The 21566-nt window shown below is 39.4% G+C and overlaps 1 protein-coding gene across 1 annotated transcript in view; it reads right to left on the bottom strand.

Annotated features, from left to right (window-relative positions):
* Positions 1–21566, bottom strand: part of SNX25 (sorting nexin 25) — a 134058-nt gene that overhangs the window by 13949 nt on the left and 98543 nt on the right. The window contains exons 10-14 of the mRNA XM_006882242.1: positions 20953–21084; positions 14822–14962; positions 12043–12156; positions 6765–6929; positions 5802–5919 (exon numbers count right to left, since the gene is read on the bottom strand). Of these exons, the coding sequence (XP_006882304.1) occupies positions 5802–5919; positions 6765–6929; positions 12043–12156; positions 14822–14962; positions 20953–21084 (670 nt within the window). The remainder of the gene's footprint in view (positions 1–5801; positions 5920–6764; positions 6930–12042; positions 12157–14821; positions 14963–20952; positions 21085–21566) is intronic.

Genomic DNA, 21566 nt, shown 5'->3' with positions numbered 1-21566 from the left:
CTTGCTTGCATGTGATATCAATGATATTGTTCGATAATTTCCACACTCTGTTGGGTCACCTTTCTTTGGAATGGGAACAAATATCAATCTCTTCCAGTCAGTCGGCCAACTGGCTGTCCTCCAGATTTCCTGGCACAATTTAGTGAGCACATCGATGGCAGCGTCTATTTGTTGAAATAAATCAATTGGTATGCAGTCAACTCCTGGAGCCTTGTTTTTGCCAATTCCTTCATAGCAACTTGAACTTCCTCCTTCATCACCATAGGCTCTTGCTCCTATGTTATTTCATGAAATTCGTCTGTGTCAGCCAATTCCTTTTGATACAGTGACTCTGTGTACTCCTTCCATCTTCTTTTGATACTTCCTGGATCATTCAACATTCTACCCAAAGTATTCTTAAGTATTGCCACCTGTGGCTTGAATTCGTTTTTCAACTCCTTCAGCTTAAGAAACACTGAGCCAGTTCAGCCCTTTTGATTTTCTGACTCCAGCTCTCTGCACATTTCATTAGAGTATCTTGCTTTGTTGTCCAGAGCTGCCTTTTGAAATTTTCTGTTCAGCTCTTTGATTTCTTCCTTTAGCTTGGCTTCTCGGCGCTATAATGCAATTCTCAGTCTCATATGACATCCATCTTGGTCTTTTCTTCTTCTTCAGCCTTTGTAATGATATTTTGCATTCTTCACGGACGATTTTCTTGATATCCTCCCAGAGTTCATTTGGTCTACGCTCACTGGTGCTCAAGGCCTCAAACCTGTTCCTTAGATGGTTTTGAAACTTAGAAACAAAAAAGATGAAATCTAGGCATTTTTTTCAGTCTTTGATTCATAAACAACTGCTGAGCTAGAAAGTGGAAATACTGTTTTATTTCGTGTATCTCTGGATTATTGACAACATGTCTGTTTACCACTAGTAGATAGTATAATTTCTAGTTCATATTTTCTATATGACTTATTAAACCCAATTTTCTAATATAATGCTCTGAAAGAACAACAGCAGAAAAATACTTTGAAATATTCATGAATTGATGTGTTTAACTGCTCACATGGGAATAACAGCTTGCAGATAGTCCCTTATTTTTAAAATTTAAAAAAAAACCTAGTGTTTAAAAAAACTAGTACAAAATAAAAATTTCATATTTATATTTACAATCATTTTTAAATACTAAAATTCATTTTATACTTTGGGGGTTGGTCTTGTTAGTGATGTCAAGTCAACAACAACTCTATGAATAACAGATGTGAACCCTGCCCTATCCTGCGCCATCCTCACCATTTCTGCCATCATTACAATCATTGTGTCAATCCATTTCCTGGACGGTCTTCCATTCTTTCACTGACTCTCTACCTTCCCAATCATGATGTCTTAATAAGGACTAGTCCCTCCTGACAACATGCCTAAAGCACGTGAGACCAACTTTCCCCATCACTGCCTCTCTGGAGCCCCTTGACTCCACTTCCTCTTGTAAGGCAGATGGTTTGTTCTTTTGGCAGTCCGTGGTACATACAACACTCTTAGCCAACACTACAATTCAAATAGGCACCAATTCTTGTAGAGTTAGGTAAGAACTCTCTCAGATACCCCTTCTTACGGTATTAAAAAACCCTGTTTTCCATGGACTTGATTCAGACTCAGTGACGCTAAGAAAGAGATCAGAACTTCATGAGAACCAGAACTGAGAACCCAGTGTCTGAGCTATACTTCATCATATTTGTGCTCAGAAGCATTTTGGTTTTGCTAGTGACATTTCAGAGGGAACTTCATGGTTCCCAAACCTGAAATATTAATGGTAGACATTCGATCACATCTTTCTCTCGAGGAATGGTTATTAAAGCCAAACTACTCCCCTTCTGGTCAGATGCGATGTTGTGTGCTTAATCGCTTTTTTTTGCTCTGGGGGTACTGTTATTATGTATGAAAAACGCTGTTGTATGAAAAACCCTGTTGTAAATTTATATTATTAATATGGTGGTATATTTTATAGGTACAGAAAATGAACATAAACCAGACATAGGCAGACAAATGTGAAGCTGCCTTAGGTTCACAAATTGAAATTTAAATTAAAACTTCTATTTGTATATTCACCTCCCTTGACTGAAATATCTAGTTACCAACACAACAGAAACTCTGTTTTGGGTAGAATGGAGCCAAGAGTTCAGGGCTCACACAACTGGTAGAAAACAGTAAAGGAGCAAATTTACAAACATCTTCATACAAGGAAAACTGTCCAAAAAGAGGGCAGAAATCATCACAGCTTTGGTATTAGAATTTAAAACATTCTAAAATTGTTTCTAATTTTTTTTAGTGGATCTAAATATTTAGTTAAAGCAGTGTTATTGATCCCCTAAGTAAAAGTCTAGTCAGTGTTGGAACCATGCCTCAAATATGTCTTGAAATACTTGCTGGAACTCAGAACTGATCATCTTAGGCAGGCATGCAGCCAGAGAGGACCACGGCGATGGGGTGGGGGATGCACACACACCCGAGGTCTGAGGACACAAACATCTCTACTAGAATGTCTGACAGCCAAGACACTGATTAGAAGACATGCTGTATACTCATCCTTTTCTGTAGACTGATTTGTTGTTTCCAATCCCTCTGTAACAAAACCCTAGCCTTCCCAACACTGTCACACACACATGGGCTGGGGGCAAGGAGGAACAGCCCCATCATTCCTTCAAAGGCTCATTTGCTCAACAGAGGCAGCTGCAGCAGAGCTAGTATCATGCTGATGGCAAATATATCACGACTCATTATAAATGTTGGTCTATTTATTTCCCTCTGAAATGTCACTAGCAAAACCAAAATGCTTCTGAGCACAAATATGATGAAGTATAGCTCAGACACTGGGTTCTCAGCTCTACTCTTTCCGAGACTGGTTCTGCACGTCCACCACATCTCTCAGTCTCAGTGTGTCATAGAGAACACAAGAACAAAGGCTAGAATAATGTGTTGAATTTATGTTCACTCCAGGAAACTGGAGGGATTAATGCCTTAATGGGCATTATTTCACTGAAACATCAGACACCAGATTCAGATTTTGGATAGAGTACTGCTCATAGTGACCTGAGTTAAATTATCACTGTCTAAAATAGGAAAATGTTACTAGATAACATTTACAATGTAAGAAAAAAAATCTGAAGGATTTTTTCTTTAGTATTTGGATACTCTTCCACAACATGGATATTGCCTAATTTAACTCTTATTTCTGAAGTTTAGCTTGGCTCTATTTATTGTTAAAATTATGTTAAAACAGTACAACCATTTGGGAAGGCAGTTTAGTGCTTCCTCAAAAAGCTGAACATAGAAATTCCTAATGACCCAGCTATTCCACTACCTAGAATACTTGTTTGTTATTGTTGTTTACTGCCGTCAAGTCAAGCCAGACTCATAGCGATTCTATGAATTAAAGGCCTGAAGCCTTTCTATAATTATTGTCATTTCTCCACGCTCAGAGTTTTCAGAGGCATGTGGTTTAGGAAGTGGATGCCACTCCTGCTTCCAAACCTGTCTTAAAACTGGGAGCTCCACTGAACACTGTCCACCATGGGCAGCCATTATGGCATTTGACCCCCATGGCACAAGGTTCAGCATCACAGCAAACCCAGATTACTTCAGTACAGCAAAATTACAGAGGAGTGTTGTACAACTTAGAAGAATGTTCCTCCAAAAATAAAGTAACACTAGATCCTTGGGCCCAGCCGACTTTTAAATACAAGGGAGATATACAGATACAGGTGATATAGAGACACACACACACACACACACACACACACACACACACACACACACATATATATCACAAACTTGGAATATACCCTGAGACAATGAGAACTGAAGCACAAATGGAGATTTGTATACCCATGTTCATAAAAGCATTATTCACCATCGCAAGAACATGGGAACAACCCAATGTCCAACCACAATCAAATGGACTGAGAAATTATGGTACATTCACCCTATGGAATACCACACAGCACGCAGGAGCAATGATTTTGTAAATTATTTTCTAACTTGAGAGGGACTGGAGAGCATTATGTTGAGTGAATTAACTCAGTCTCACAGGACAAATATTATATAAAAGCATTATTATAGAATGAGTATGAGGATCCAAGGGGGGAGTGAAAGCAGAGGGATGAAGATGTGCAGGGGGAGAGGGGCATTCATCATGGGGTTGTACAATCTGATGGGTGGTGAGTGAGGGGAAACTGGAAGAATCTGTCCTGGAAAACAATGTACTTGAATTCTGTAAATAAACTAGTATTAATAAAAATACAATATTCCTTAAAATTATAAATTTAAAAATTATACTAAAATAAGTACCTACACATATATGTAGTTCAAAATTTGTCTATAGCTTATGCCAATTACACCCATAAAGCCCATTTACTATAAATGCACTGAAATCAGAATCTTTTTTTAATTTTTTTTTTTAATTTTCCAGGGCTATATAAAAAAATTGTTTCAAATTATTGACTGATGATGCTATATATTAACCTAGCTTTGACTAAGGAGCAAAAATGTTCAATGTCAATTCTCTCAAATTCAAAGATAACTAATTCCTGTAACTGAAATGTTCTTATCCATTCATTTTATTCCTTAAATAATGGTACAAACTAATGATTAAAGACATGCAAGACCGTCAACAAAATGGATCAACACAGTGACTGTAGCAATGAGGTCAAGTATATTAGGAGTGACGAGTCACAGCTGACTTGAAAGCATCTAACAAAAACAACATGCACAAGCATATAAAAACACTTGAAAGGCTTCTCTTCTCATAATTCTTCAAGTGACATGTTAAAGGATTAATAAATAAGAAGGATGCTTGTACAGCCTCTTTTCCCAACTCTCAGCCTACTCTATTCTCCCAAGGAAAAATACGCTAATCTGATTGAAAAGAGACCATGACATTTATGGGGGAACACTTTCCTGTCAGGGACATTGCTGTGTCCTGCAAATCTTGCTGATATGCCTTTAGAAACTGGCACTGTCTCTGGACTCTCTAGGTTTCATGATATAAGAGTTCTAGGAGGCTGCAGAAAGTACAAGAAGAGATTCCTATTCAGGACTCAAGACAGAACCATGTATTCCTATTTTACCTTGGCCAAAGGGCTGCTTTTGGGGATGGGCACTTTTGAGCTCTTTAAAAATAGTATTTTCATTTCTTCTTTTTGCTATTAGTCCTGTTAAGGGACCTCAGAAATGTCTAGGGTAGGATTTCTCAACCTTGGCATTATTTACATTTTGAGCAGAACAATACTTTGTGGTAGTATTATACACTCCCTAGTTCCCAGTAAGACTATCCTCTCCTCAAGTTTTGACAACAGTAACACAATATCCCAACAATGAAAAAAATGAGGACCACTGCTCTAAGGGTACCAAAAAAAAATGGTCAGAAGGCTATGTGGAGACTTTCCTCAGCAAAAACAAGAGTTTTTCTTCTACACAAAATTATTTTTTGCAAAACTTCTGGTAATAAAATTTTAATGTTTTGAGTTACATAAAAAGAAATTAACAATTTCTGTCTTTCTGTATTCAGTGAAGCTCAGTGATGGGTATTAAGACCTTAAACCCCATGAATACAGAAGCACTATCTGTCTCAACGTTATATCCTCAGCACCTAACATAGTATTTGGTTGGCCCTCAAAATTATTTGCTGAATGAGTGAAATGTTGACTATAAATACACTGATTAATTTAAAGAATAAACAGATATTAAGAGACTCTGTGTGTGTATATGTGTGTGTGTGCGCGCGCTCGTCTCTTAACCAGCAAATAGTACCAAATAACAAAGAAGCTTACTTCCGCGAAGTTCAAAAATCTCCCCAATCAACATGAAACATGGTTCAGCCAAGGCGTCTTTCCTCCCATCCACATCATCACCATAATCTGAGAGGTCACTGTCCTCCTCTGTCTCCTCCTGGGGGTACAGCAAAATCATCAGAATCATATCACTTATATAAACAAACCCCAACCAAACAAAAACCTTTAAAAGTTGTTTTCATTCAAAACTAAAGAAATCTACTTTCAACACAGAAGGCAAAGTGTATATAACCTGAGGGAAAAGCTTGATTCAAAAGGGTGACTCAAGCTTGAAAATATGCTAATTTTTAAAACTGTCACTCTATTAACAATTAGTGATTTAATGGACAATAAAACTGTGTTCTAACCATTGTAAATCTAAACAGTCTTTTTAACGTTAAAGATTTCAAATTCACTGTATCTTTTAAACACAAGTATCTGAAAATACCTTTCAAAGTTAGATTCAAGCTTTTATTCTGCCCTTCAGCTAATCTTTCCTTTATCTGTTTATCACTGTAAGATTCAGTTCATAAATTTTATTTTTTGAGTGAAAAAAGATTTATTCTTTCCAAAGCTCTAAAAATAACTAGACTTTGCTTAAAATGTGACACGCCTGGACATCTGAAATGTTCCTCAAGTTATGAGACAGACTAGGCAATCCCCAAGAAAGCTACCTTTGGGAAACTAGTTATTTTTTGTTAACACCTCCACTGCCAGGTGGGTGCAACAAGACCTACTGTGATGGTTAGCAACACCCCCAGCGGTTCTGATTTCATCAGGACAGGGATTTCACTTCAACACAAGCAGGTGCCCCAAAACACGACAGTGATAATCACTGAAAATAGATGCACTTGCTTTCCTTCTACCTACCAGTAGCATGCTTTCAACAAACATCTGCTACTTCAAACAACCTTCAAAAAGTTAAACAGATTACAGAACCTGTACATATGTTCAACAACTTACCTCCTGGTGGGAGAAGAAGTCACGAGGAAGTCTTTCCAAAAATGAAGCTAATGAAAAAGTAGATTTTTTCCCCTGCACATCAATGACCTTGAGGTAGTCAGGAGAAGGGCTCAAAAAGGCATAAAGTGCTTCACTCTGACATAGTCTTTCATCTGAAAGCAGATTCTGTGAAAGAAAGAAAGAATAATTACCCCTTAACTGGAATATATCTACAATATTAAGAGGCTTCTGCAGGTAAATAAAACTATGCCAAGGCATTTATGCCTTCATCTTAAATCAGAACCTAAAAATATTCCTTTTCTCTTATAAAATGAAACAGATAAGATCAATTCTCTATGATTTCAGTGGCACAGTCATCCCAGAACACAATCAAGTGTTCATGTGAAACCTATACTTGGACCAGGAAGCAGTCATCAGAACAGAGCACGGAAACACTGCAGGTCCAAATCAGGAAAGAGGTGTGTCAGGGATGCGTCCTGTTTCAAACCCTTTTCAATCTCTCTGTGGAACAGATCATTTGGGAGGCTGTACTTTGTAAGGAAAAATATGCCATCAGAATTGGGGGAAGACTCCTCATTAACCTGTGTTATGCAGATGACACAATCCTTTTTCTGAGACTAAGGAAGATCTGAAGCATCTCCTGCAGAAGGGCAAGGACTGCAGTCTCCAATATGGACTGAAGCTCAACATCAAGAAAGCAGATTCTCACCACTGAGCCAATTGGTAGCATCATGATATATGGAAAATAGATAGAGACTGCTAATAATATCAGCTTGCTTGGTTCCACAATCAACATTCTTGGCACTAGCAGTCAGGAAATCAAAAGATTAACTGCATTGCACAAATCTGTCAGGGATCTCTTCAGGGTAGTGAAGAGCAAGGATGTCAGTCTGGAGACTAAGGTAAACCTGATCCACGCCATAGTCTTCATAATTACTCAATATGCAACAGAGGGCTGGACAATGAATAAGGATAACAGAAAAATTGCTGCCTTTGAGTTGTGGTGCTGGAGAAGTATACTCAATATATACCATGAATGGCAAAGAGAACAAAAAATGGTCTGTATTGGATACGGTGAAATCCAGTTGCTCCTTGGAGGAGAGGATTTTGAAGCTCTGTCTCACATACTTTGGGCATATTGCCCAGACTGGTCCTTGGAGAAGGTCATCATGCTTGGAAGAGTGGAGGGACAGTAAAGGAAAGGAAGACCCTGGATGAGATATATCGACACAGTGACTGATGTAATGGGGGCAGGTGTGAGACTGCCTCAGAATATTGTGCATTATGAGTCATTATGAATCACAAGCTATTTGATGGCATATAACAACAACAACAAAAGCAACACCACCACCACCTCTGTGCGGGACATTATGCAGATAGACGAAAGACTCACTCAGGCTTACACAATTCCTACTTATTCTAGTCCATGCAATGATAAATTCTTATTTTGAATATAGCTTACATCCCAGGGGACACCATCTTTGAAGGTCCGCTTAACTTCCACTCATTTATATTTGACAAATTAACCTTTTGCACATTATGTATAAACTAAAAACCAAATTCATTGATGTGGACTCCATTCTCTCTCACATCATGGTGACCCTCTATCTGGTTCAGAGTCTGTAAATCTTTACAGGAAGAGTTAGCTTCATCATTTTCCTGCAGAGCACGTGCTGGATTTGAACCGTTGACCTTCCAATTAGCAGCCTAATACATAAAGCTCTACACCACCAGGATTGCTTATATTACATGTGAACAACATATTACTAAAACATTCTTTCATAAAGGTTAGATTTTGCCCATCAAATCGGGATTAAAAAAAAAATTCCTCCTTATCACAAGGTACTTGTACTGAAATACAATGATGTCAGTCTAAAGAAAAAGGTACTCCTAATCCAGGGCATGGTCTTCAAATTACTTGCTATGCATCAGAGAGCTGGACAATGACTAAGGATGACAGCAGAAGAAACTGATGTCTTTAAATTGTGGTGCTGGAGAAGAATCTTAAACATACCATGGACTACCAAGAAAACAAATAGGTCTGTCTTGGAGAGGGTGAAACCAAGTCTGTCCTTGAAGGCTAGGATTTTGAAGCTCCCTCTCACATTCTTTGGGCACGTACGTGGCCAGGAGGGACTGGTCCTTGGAGAAGGACATCAAGCTCAGAAGGGTGGACTGACTACACAAAAACTAACTCAAAATGGATCATTGGCCTAGGACTAAACCTAAGGACTATATATTTCATTTAAAAAAAAGCTTGGAAGAACTCTAGAAGTCCTAATCCACAACATAAACTGTCTTCCCAGCATCCTGAAAAATCTACAACCAGGAGAGGATAAAATAGATGAATGGGACCTTCTAAGAATCAAATCCCTGTGCACATCTAAAAACTTCTCCTAGAGAGTAAAAAGGGAAGCCACAGATTGGTAATGACATATCAGATAAGGGACTTATATCTAGAATTTATAAAATACTTAAGCACCACAACAAGATAAAGGTAAATAACTCAACTGAAAAAATGGGCACAGGATATGAACAGATACTTCACCAAAGAAAACATTCAAATGGCCAACAAATACACGAAGAAATGTTCAAAATCCCTAGCTCTAAGAGAGATGCAAATCTGAACAACTATGAGATATCATTCACCCAAGTTAAGAATAGTAAAATTTAACAGAGCAGCAAACAACAAATGCTGCTAAGATTGTGGAGAAACTAGAACCCTTATCCACTGTTGATGGGAGTGTAAAATGGTGCAACCAGTATGGAAGGCTGTATGGCGCTCTTTCAAAAAGTTACAAATAGAAATACCATTTGACCCAGCAATTCCATTACTGGGAATATAGCCTAAAGAAACCGTAACTGCCACCCAGGCAGATATATGAACACCCATGTTTATCACAGCTTTGTTCACACAGCAAAGAGTTGGAAACAACCTAAGTGCCCATCAACAAACTAATGGATAGAGAAGCTGTGGTATAGTCACACAATGGAACACTATGCAGCATTGAAAAACAAGGAACTAATGCAATATTATTCAAAATGGGTGACCTTGGAGGACATTACGCTGAGTGAAATATCTCAGTCACAAAAGGATAGGTGCTGCACGGTGCCATTGCTGTAGAATGGGAATGACATCAGGGTTGGGGTGAGACTGTGAAAAATTGGATAAATTATGTATACTGCATTGAAACAGATGAGGGAGAGAACTGTTTGAAAGTGATAGATGATTTGGTATTATGGTTATGACAAGAGTCAAGAATGAAGGTTGCATAGTGAAGTGTACTTGGGCCGGGGAGTGGGGATTCTATACCAATGAAATAATTTTTCTTTTACTTTTCAAAGAGAAGAGCAAACTGGGAGGAGGGGTGGGCAAGGAGAAAAATGCAACAATGGATGTATGGAAATCCAAACTCTCTGTAAATGTTCATTAAAATTAATTTTTAAAAAAATTTAAAAAAGAGGGGGAAGGTGTAAACCAGAAGAAGGAAAAAGGGTGGATGGACAGCGGAGGAATGACAAAACTGGACAAGATGGAAACAGTAACTGGGGCAAAAGGGGTTGGTGTGCTAGAATTAGTGATACTGGCTTAGGACAGGTCAGGCTTCAGAGCAACTGTACATAGGGGTTGCTATGGGTCACGGGTGACTCAACAGCAAGTAACAACAACAGTCATTAAACTGAGCTCTGCTGGCTTGTTGTTGTTCATCAGCAACAGATTTGAACTCTATCAGATTTAACATCTTAGTGTCAAAGAACTGTGCTGCCAATTCAATAGTATGTGGTTCAACTCTACCAGCTGCTCTGTGGGAGGATGATGCAGTCAAGCCTCATGCGATTACTGCCACTGAAATCCAGATAGAGGGTCAACTATGTCGGTTCCAACTCAAATGTGCACACCCAACATTCATTAAACTGTTAAAGGAGAAAAAGGCAATTCAGAGAGAGAGAGAAGATATTTACACCTATCTTCATATGGTCTAAGAACTCATGGTGCAGGACAGGGCAAGGTTTCAATCTGCTGCTCACACAGCTGCTATGAATTGAAGTCAACAACGACAATTACGGGAACTCATATTCAAAATACAAACTAAATTACAAATCAGCATAGAATCTACTGGCTATGTAGCAAAAAGGTAGATGTAATTTGAGCAGTCATTTCACAATGACAGCTATCTAAACGGGCAATACATTTATGGGGAGTGTTCAACTTCATAAGACATTCTATCTCTCTCTCATTGCACTCAAGTCAGAAAAGACCCTTAGTGATCCTCCAGACAGTTTTTAGAGGCTACAAACTACGCGCCCATCCTTCTCTTGTGGAGCACCTAGTGACTTGAACCACCTGCCTTTAAGCTCGCTACCCACTACAGAAATGAAACAAAGGTTAAAACCATAATGAGATATCTCTCTCTCTCTCTCACACACACACAGACACACACACACACACACACACACAGACACACACACACACACGAGGGACTAAGAAGAAAAAGGCAGAAAGCAAGTATGGGTTGCGGATGTGAAACAATTTAAATGCACTGTAAACACTGGGGTGCAAAACTGACAAGAATCATTTGAATAACCCAGGCAGTACGCACGAAAGATGAACACATGAATACCCTACAATCCAGCAATCCCAGTCCCTGGGTTTATTCAACACAAACCACCAAAAGACAAGAATTAATAGGCTAACAGAAGTGCTCTTCCTAATAACCTCAAAACAGAAACTATCCAGATGTCCATCAAGAGTAAAACATAAATTTTAGCACGTTCATATAATGAAAATAATCTATCCAACACTGAAAATGAATAATCTACAATCAAAACCAACAACATAATCGGTGAACCTCATGAGCATATGCTGAGTAAGTCAAGAGAGCCCCACTCTGTATGATGTAATTTGTATAAAGTAAAACACAAACTGTAACCAACTGCCGCTGTTAGACGCCAGGTAATGGTTACCTCTGAGAGAGGACAGGCGACTGGGAGGGAGCCCAAAGGTATTGGTAGTACTCTGCTTCTGGGACAAGGTGCTAGGTAAATGGCTGGGCTTAGTTTGTGAAAACAGAGAAAGGTGCATACTCATGATATGTGTACTGTGTCAGTACGCACATGGACACTTCAGCAAGAAAGCTGAGTAAAGAACAACTATTTTGAGGATTCAGTATGAACCTTGAGAACAGGAAATAAAATCACCAAGATATTTTAATGATCAAAGTTTTTTATACCCAAAATAACACTCTTCTCTCATATGCAAAACTTTTCACTCACTCACCTGTAGAAACTTATTTAACTGATTCTTTGACTTCTCCATAAACTTTTGATCAATAGATTTGAAAGGCAGCTTGCTAAGAGAAGGCAACTGGACTTTTTTTAAAGAAGGGAAACACTGTAGAGGAAGAAAAATATATTAGTATCTTGAAATGATACATTACTCTTTTAAAAATGTTGTAACTATTTTGTGAGGTGCCCTGATTGTGCTGTGACTCAGAGTGACACTAAGTTAACAGAATAAATTGCTGTGCAGTCCTGTGCCACACCCTCAGTAGTAGGTATGTATGAAGCCAAAGTTCCAGCCACTCTGTCAATTCAACTCATAGGGTTTCCTCTTCTTTGCTAACCCTCTACTGAAATTAAGGAGCTAAAAAGAATAATGTATTTGAAATATGATGTTGGTAAATGTTGTATATATCATGGACTGCCAGAAGGAGAAACAACTCTGTCTTAAAACAGGTTCTGCTGAGTGAGATATCTCAGTCACAAAGGGACAAATACTGCATAGTGCCACAGTTGTAAAACAGGACTGACATCGGGCTTGCGGGGAGACTGAGAAAGATGGGATAAATAATGTATACTGCATTGAAACAGATGAGGGAGAGAACTGTTTAAAAGGGATATGTGATTAGGTATTACTGTCATGACAGGAGTCCAGAATGAAGGCTGCATAGTGGAGTGGACCTGGAGGGAGGGATTGTAAAACAATGAAAGAATTTTTCTTTTACTTTTCAAAGAGAAGAGTGTACTGGGGGTGCAGGGGGGGGTGGCAGGGAGAAAAGTGCAACAATGAATGAATGGAAATTAAAAATTAATAAAAAAGTACAGCCAGAATTTTCCTTTGATGTAAGAATGCCAAGATTTTTTTTTCCTCTATGGACTTTGAACATGTTATCTGGAGGGACCAATTCTTGGAGAAGGATTTCATGTTCTGGAAATTAGAGGAAGGGTTGCTATAATTAGAACACAACAAATCACCTTTCTTCTCTACTTGCTCCTTTGAGATTTAGGATCTTGAATCTATCTGTAGCAATGAGGTTCAAAGAAATTGGATGGATAGGACATTTGATGGAAAAAAGTCACAAACCACCCTAAACCTATAATTTCTGTAAACTGAGAAGTCATGAAGTAAGGGTTAACAGCAGTAGGAATAGAGGGGAGAGGAAACAATGAAAAAAATACCAAACACAGCACAAAATCAAAAAGAAGTGATAGAAAGGGTTTACAAAGTACCCTTGCGGGCAAGGTTAATACACATTAATCATTTGAAAAATAAAGTCTGAGTGGTGGCTATGGGTTTTTTATCAGTACTTTCTGTTATCATAGTTGTTATGAATCATCAAGTCAGAACTAATTCATAACTGACCTTCCAGGGGGTTTTCAGAGACTTTGAACCTCAAAGGAGGAGTGTGTCCAACTTTCTCCCATGGAGCAGCAGCCAGAAGATTCAAACTACCTGCCTTCACTAGGCCACCAGAATATGATGAACATCGACTTAAATTTAAGAAGAGACTGAAAAACTCAATTGCTTGGGTAAAGAGCAATTATCAATTATCTCCACTCGATGGAGAGTTAGGGAGCTCTAGTGGCCCAGTGGCAAGAAGCTGCGCTGCAATCCTGAAGGCACGTGGTTCAAACCCACCAGTTGCTCAGTGGGAGAAGGATGGGTAATCTTCTCCCGTGTGATTAACTGCCTCTGAAAAGCCGCTGGAGGGTCAGTTATGGGTTGGTTTCAACTCGACAGTACACCACCACAACTGGCCTACTAGGTAAGGAGTTACACTGAAACCCAAAGGCAGGTGGTTCGAATCCACCAGCTGCTCCTTGAGAGAAAGATGGGCAGTCTCGTTTTGTATAATTTACAGACTCTGAAAATCCCTCATACAAAAGAAATCAGCAAGAAGAGCCCAGCGATGACTCACAGATGAGGAAAAGATGGATGTGACCATGAGATGTTTAGACAGACATGGACATATATAAGGTTTGTTTCTTCCATTAAGCCACTGTTTATTTCCATCTATTGTTTTTTCTTTTATAAGATACTTTACTTAAATTTAAGAAAGATTGGAGAACTTAATTTCAGGGGTAAAGAGCAATTACCTCCACCAGTGCTTATGACTAATGACTACTACCACTACTGCTGCTACCACTATTACTATTAATAACCATCACCACCACTATACTACTACGTGATGAAACTCTTTTAAATGTTTTGCATATGTATATTCAATCCCTTGAGTCTTACAACCCAAGAGTTAGGTGGAGTAGCTGCTATTAATATTTGTACTTAATTAATGAGAAAATTGAGTGAGACACAAATTGGCTGTCAAATCCCAGGTCATGCAGGTCGTAAGTGGTAGAACTAGTATTCAACCTTAGTTGATTTCCGGAATCCATGGTTTCAACTGCTTTATTTTTGCTACCTGCCTTACTTCATGTGATACACTAATATATTCTAGCTCTTTCTAGTTCTGTAATATATTACTAATGTCATAATTGGTAGCTTCAAAATCACTGGGCTTAGAGGAGCCCGTAAGTCCCTTTCAGCACTGGAATTAGAATTCCAATGAAGAGCACACAATCACATATCCTGAAATGCCCAGACTAGAAGACTAGATGATCTATGATTCCAAATGTCAAGATGAAAATGTCACATTTCCATACCAACAAAATGAGAAAAAGGAAAAAGAATAAACAGTTTCTCTATCTGTAAAAACAGTCTTGAATCTCTTTTTGTTCAGTCATCGCAGAGTCCTGTATTCATTCACAAGTATTCGTACCTCACTAAGCTTCCGGTGTAAATTCTGAAACTCACTGAGCCTTCGAGGGACTGTCCAGTTCTTTGTTTCAACTCCTCCAACTTCACGTAAACTCACTGTGACAAAGTAACAGGGCATCTGCTCACCATTCTCTTCTGTGACCTTGGAAAGAACAACACCAACAATCAAAAGCAAGGCGAGTAGATATGGTACAATGTTATGTAAAAATATAAACATCCTCGGAGATTTTCCCCAGTCCCCAGTGCACATGCTTCACAAAGTCTTGAGGATGTGATGGATTTTACTCTAACAGTTTATTATATGGCCTAATTGACCATAAAATTGGGAGATTATTTGGGTAGGCCTAACAGGAAAACATGAACTCTTTATGAGCAGAGAGAAAACCTGAGAAAGTTAAAGCATAAGAAGCATCTGGCAAGATGGAGAGGGAGATGTGGAGAAAATGTAAGGGCTCAGAGTGTCACCCAGCCAACAGCCGGCAAGAAAATAGGGGCTTCAGTCCTACAACAAGTGCTGAACACTGAATGCACTAGAAAGCCAGCGGTTCCCTAGAGCTGCAGATAAGAACTCAATTACCTGGGCCCACATCTCCATTTCAGCCTTCTGATACACTGAGCAGACAATCTAACCACATTATGATAGACTTCTGACCTACAGACCACGAAGCAATAAAAAACGGTGGTTTTTAAGATATTAAGATTTTTTGTTACTTGTTACTTAGTGGCAGGAAACTAACACAGTGACTTAAAATTCTAGCTGTATTTCCTTGACAACCACCAAAAAAACCCAATTTTGAGAAGTCAGACCACAGGTGTCAACCAGACCACAATCTGAGAGAAGGCTGAGGACTTAACAAACCATCAGGTCTAATTAGACTCCTGATATTCTTCACTAGGAGATATGATTTCTTCTACATTTTAATTTTAGTCAGTCACACATTCACAGAAATATAAGATCATGATTCACCAGAGGTCCTTATTAGTCTTACTATAAATAAACACAATTTTACTATTAGGGAGTTATAGTAGTGGGCTAGCAGTAATGAGCTATGCTGTCTACCCAGAGAGATCCAGTTCAAATTCACCAGCTGCTTTGAGGGACAAAGATGGACAATCTCCTCCTGTGCTATTTACTGCCTCTGATAACCCACTGGAGCGTCAGCTGTGAGTTGGTTCAGACTCAATGGCACGTAAGAACAACATAAATAAATAGAAAATAAACAAGAAGAGAATACATGGGTATTGAGTTTGAAACCCTCACTGCCGTAGAGTCAGAACTGATGGATAGTTGACTTTCCAGCAAATTTTCAGAAGCTATAAACCACACAGAAGGAAAATGCTCATCTCTGTCCTACAGAGCAGCTGATGGAGTCATACCTCATGCCTTCGAGTCGGCAGTGCACCTACTCACTAAGCCACCAGAGCTCCCCTTCAGTGGGATCTTTGTTAAGTGACACTCAGTGGACTCTGACTCATAGCAACCCTGTGAACAATATCTGAACCCTGCTCTATCCTGTGTCATCCTGACCATTTCTGAGATACTGGGAAGGGTGGATATTCTTCAGTCTACCATTAGAGTCGCTTGTATTGACCTATCCCGTTAAGGGTCTTCCTCTCATTTGCTATTCCTCCACTTTTACAAGCATGATGTCCTTTCCCAAGGATTGGCCCCTCCAAATAACATGCCCAAAGAATGTGAGACAAAGCTTCACTATCCTTGTTTCCAACCAGCACTTTGGCTGCACCTTTCCAAGACATACCTGTTTGTTCTTTTGGTAGTCCATAGGATATTCTGTACTTTTCTTCACCACCACAAATCAATCAATTCTGTTTTATTTTATTTCTTTCCCCCTTTTAAAATTATTATTAATTTGAATGAAAGTTTACAGAGACTTTGGATTTCCATTCATTCATTATTGTACCTATCTCCCTGCCAAACCTCCTCTCCAGTTTGCTCTTCTCGAAAAGTAAAAGAAAAATTCTTTCAGTATTATACAGTCCCTCTCCCCTGGAAGTCCACTCCACTATGCAGTTCGTTCTGGACTCCTGTTATGACAACACCTAATCATATATCCATTTTAAACAGTTCTCTCCCTCATCTGTTTCAATGCGATATACATAATTTATCCCATCTTTCTCTATCTCTCACCAAACCCAACTGTCAGTCCTGTTTTACAACAGTGGCAGTGGCAGTATTGCCCTTTTCTGATTGAGATATTTCACTCAGCATAATGTCCTCCAGGGTCACCCATTTTGTATATTTCATGAGTTTCTTGTTTTTCAATACAGCATAGTATTCCATTGTGTGACTATATCACAGCTTCTCTATCCATTCGTTTATTGATGGGCACTTAGGTTGTTTCCAACTCTCTGCTATTGTGAACAAAGCTGCAATAAACATGAGTGTGCACAATCAAATCTTCTTCTGTCATCCTTATTCACTGTCCAACTTTCAGATGCAAGTTGACTTGAAAAGGCCATGTCTTAGAGTGAGGCACACCATAGTCTTCAAACTAATATCTCTACTCTTTAGCACTTTGGAGTGGTCCTTGACAGCAGACTTTTCCAATCCAATATGCTATTTGATTTCCTGGCTGATGGCGCCAAAGGTGTGGATCCAAGCAAGATTAAACCATTGACAATTTTTATCTCTTCTCCATCTATCCTGATGTTGCCTGCTGGACCAGTGGTGAGAATTTTTGTTTCTTTGATTTTAAAATGTAACTCACATTGAAGACTGTAGCTTGTGATCCTCTGCAGCAAGTGTTTCAAGTCATTCTCACTTTGAGCAAACAAAGAATTGCAGAGCACTTAACTGTGCCCATGTAAAGCCTACACTTAAGACAAAGAAGCTGTGGTACAAACACAGCAAGGGATGGTCTGAAACCAAGAAAGATGAATATACCTATTCAATCTGTACATAGAACAAATCACTGAAGAAGCTAAACTAAATGAAGAAGAAAGTACAATCAGTATTTGGAGAAAGACTCATCAATGTATTATGTAAATGACACACACAACCTTACTTGCTGAAAAGTGTGTAGGACTTGAAATGCTTAATAGGATTAAAGTGTATGAATAAGAAAAAGAGATTTTCTGAGTGCATTGTTGAGCCCAGGCAGGTTATATTATCCATGTTAAGGAATGGGAAGCACAGGTATAAGCGGGGAAACTGACTGACCCTTCTCCAAGATCACACACCTAGTGGGCAAGCCTGTCAGTGTCATGATTCAGGAGGGAGGGTCTGTCATGATATTCACACACCCGCCAGAAATTCCCCTATGGGAATGCTTCAGGTTCAAGTGACTCCTCCACGTCCATTTTCTTTACCTTCTCAGAGACCTTGAGCAACGGGGACTATCAGAACCCGGATAAAGCTTTCCCTTTATTTTTTTTTTTAGCATTGGTCTTTGGAATAGGATTTCAATAAGCTATAACAAGTCAAAGACAACTCTAGGCAAAACTGAGAGGGGTAATAGAGTTTCACAGTTACTTGCTATGCATCAGAGAGCTGAACAATGACTAAGGATGACAGAAGAATTTATACCTTGTAGTGCTGGAGAAGAGTCTTGAACATATACCAGAGACCACCAATAAAACAAATAGGTCTGTCTTGGAGAGAGTGTAACTAAGTTTCTCCTTGGAGGATAGGATTTTGAAGCTCAATCTCACATACCTTGGGCATGTGGCCAGGGAGAACCTGCCCTTAGAGAAGGACATCACACTCAGCAGGGTGGAACGACAGCACAGCAGTGAAAACCTCAGATGAGATGGATTGATACAGTAACTGGGCAGCAGGGGTAGTAGACGTGTTGGAGTCAGTGAAACTGGCTCAAGATAGGGCAGGTTTCAGAGCTGTTGTACATAGGGCTGCTATGAGTAGCAGGCAACTCAATGGCACATAACAATAGAGTTTGTGTTACTTTCCTCCCACTGGATTCTTCTGTTGTCTTTTGACAATACATAGCTTTGAATCTACCTCCTTCGTAGATTTCGATCCCAAAGATAACTCCATCAGTAATTACCACCACTTCTCTATGGTATCCAATGTCCCTGACTCACTGTTCTAACCTCACCTCAAAAAAGGGTATTATGGTCATCACAAAAGTCCACAATTAAGGTTGCATAGTGGAATGTACTTGGGGTGGTGGGAAGGGTGCGGGGGGATTGTGTACCAGGGAGAGAGTGTTTATTTTACTTTTCAAAGAGAAGAGCGAACTGGGGTGGGAAGGAGGGCTGGGCGGGGAGCAATGAATGAATGGAAATCCAAAATCTCTGTAAATGTTCATTAAAATTATTGAAAAAAATTTTTTATAAAAAAGGTACATTCGTCTGCAGCTTGGTTAATGAATGCCAAAAAGCACCATGAACATGCTAAAAGTACGTATTTAAGCTCCCAGGTAGTGTTTATTGTTTGCATAGCATCTCATGTAGAACATGTTTTATTCTGCTGCTCATTCTAGAGATGAATTTAAGGTTGTGAATTTTAACTCTAATGCTGCTGTTGTTAAAGTGTTGTCAAGTTCACCCATAGTATACAACAGACCCTATATACTACAGACCAAAATTTTGCCCAATCCGGTAGCATCTTCACAATCTCATCTGCACTCAAATCCATCGGTGCAGTCACTGTGTCAATCCATCTTGATAAGGATCTTCCTCTCCTCTGCTGACCCTCCACCCTTCCAAGGCTGATGTCCTTTTCCAGGGACTCACTCCTCCTGACACCATGGTCAAACTATGTTCAACAAACATATTAAATAAGCAGGCATGGTGGTACAATGGCTAAGGATTCAGATGCTAACCAGAAGGTTGGTAGTTTGTACTGTGCATCTGAGAGCTGGACGGTAACCAAGGATGAAAAAAGAATGATGCCTTTCAACTGTGGGGTTGGAGAAGACTGCTGAAGAATCTAAGAAGTGCCAAAAGAACAAACGGATATGTATCCGAGAAGGTGCATAGAGAGTGCTCCCAGGAGGCAAAGGTGAAGAAGCTTCATCTCACCTATTTTGGGCATGTTACTGCAAGAGGTTATTCCATGGAAAGGGACATAATACTTGGGTAGGTAGAGGGGTGGTGAAAGAAAGGAAAACTCTCAATCAGGTGGGACGACATGCTGACTGCAGCAATGGGCGTGAGTATGTCAAAGACTGTGAGGATGGCACAGGACAGAACAGGGTTCAGATCACAGGGTCGTTATGAATTGTACTCCACTTGATGCCTTCTAACAACAGCAACAGTAGCAGCTCTAGGGGAGAAAAATCATCAATCTGATCCTATTAAGATTATTGCCTAGAATATCTCCTGGGGCAATTCACTAGGTTCTGTAGGGTCAACCTGATTCACAGCACACAAATGTATCAAATCACTGGGATGAAGGCAAAGACAGGAATATACTAAGAAAACAGGAGTAGACAGACCCTTGTAAATATCAGGTGCCAAGTATCTGACAAGCCTTAAAATTATACTAGGGCAAAACATGCTACTATCTTGCGCAGAAACTTTCTCTTCTAGTTACACAGTGGACATGACTGTTATCTCTAAGTCAGTGGGAAAGGAGCTGTCAGCACTGACTATGCAGATCTCTGCAATCACCTTTCTTCCCAAATTGAAATTACCTTTACAGAGAAAAGAATATCACTTATCCTACATCTCTCAAAGAATAGCAAAGGATTTTCTAATTTAAAAGGGAAAATGTTCTCATTAATGAAGGTTAATTAAAATTACTATGTTTTTAGCAAACAGAGCCATTAGCAAGTCAAAACAATCAGAAACAATGACATGTTTGATTTTTCATTTCTACATTTCAAAAACATTTTTTTATTTCAAGTAAATATAAAATAAAGATCGTTAATTATTACTGTTTCAAAGCTGCTCATCATTCTAATGAACAGTTGCTTACTTTCAATAGGAAGTGGTAAGAGATCAGATTTATCCCCATCAATCCAGCAGTCCTGTTCCCAGTCACGGGTGAATATGACTAGTAAGTAACCTAAGAGGTGGGCAGGATAATGTGGTCTATCTAATACAATCAATGACATTTCCCATTCTCAGTCTGAATTATCTCTAATGAAGTTCTGTTCTCAAATTCGAATTTCTGAAATCAACTGGGAGGCAAGTAACAGGTCCTACCTCCCCGCTAGTGATGCAGGCTTTCCACATGCCAAAGTTCTCACACCAACAATCCGTTCTCGCCATGTGCAGCTGGAGGTCCTTGCGCTCCTTTTCTATTAGGATGATTTCATCTTTCAACTTGGAGACAATCTGCCACAGGAAAAAGATCTCAGGAGTTATATAATCACTTAAAACGTCACACTGACCATTTCCTTTGATGACTATTGGGGGGGGGGGCGGATTCCCAAAGGGTTATGTGCTTCAGCAATCTGAAGGGAGGTGGCTCTGCCCCAAGCTCTTCTCAACTTGCAATCTGTATTTGTTCTCTGCTTCCTTTTAAAGCCTACCTATAACATCATCTAGCAATTTACTCTCAAAATCAATCTGAAACTGGTAAATGTGCTCTGGACTCACTACATCTCCACAGAGGGGGAGAATAACTCCAGGAAGTAAATTTCAGATAATCAAACTAGAAGGCTAGCTTCACATCCATTAGCAAATTACACTGCTGGGACAGACACTTGTAAAAGGGTAGGGATTTCTACACTCAGAGAAGCAGCCCGCTCCACAGTGTGCCCACTGGGAGGGAAATGATCTGATCCGTAAATAGATATGTAATCAGAAAAGACCTC

Source organism: Elephantulus edwardii, unplaced genomic scaffold, assembly GCF_000299155.1.
Source record: "Elephantulus edwardii isolate Elephantulus edwardi_28Jun2011 unplaced genomic scaffold, EleEdw1.0 scaffold00018, whole genome shotgun sequence".
Lineage (NCBI taxonomy): Eukaryota > Metazoa > Chordata > Mammalia > Macroscelidea > Macroscelididae > Elephantulus > Elephantulus edwardii.
Note: the sequence above shows the minus strand (reverse complement) of the source record. Positions and strands in the feature narration are given on the sequence as shown.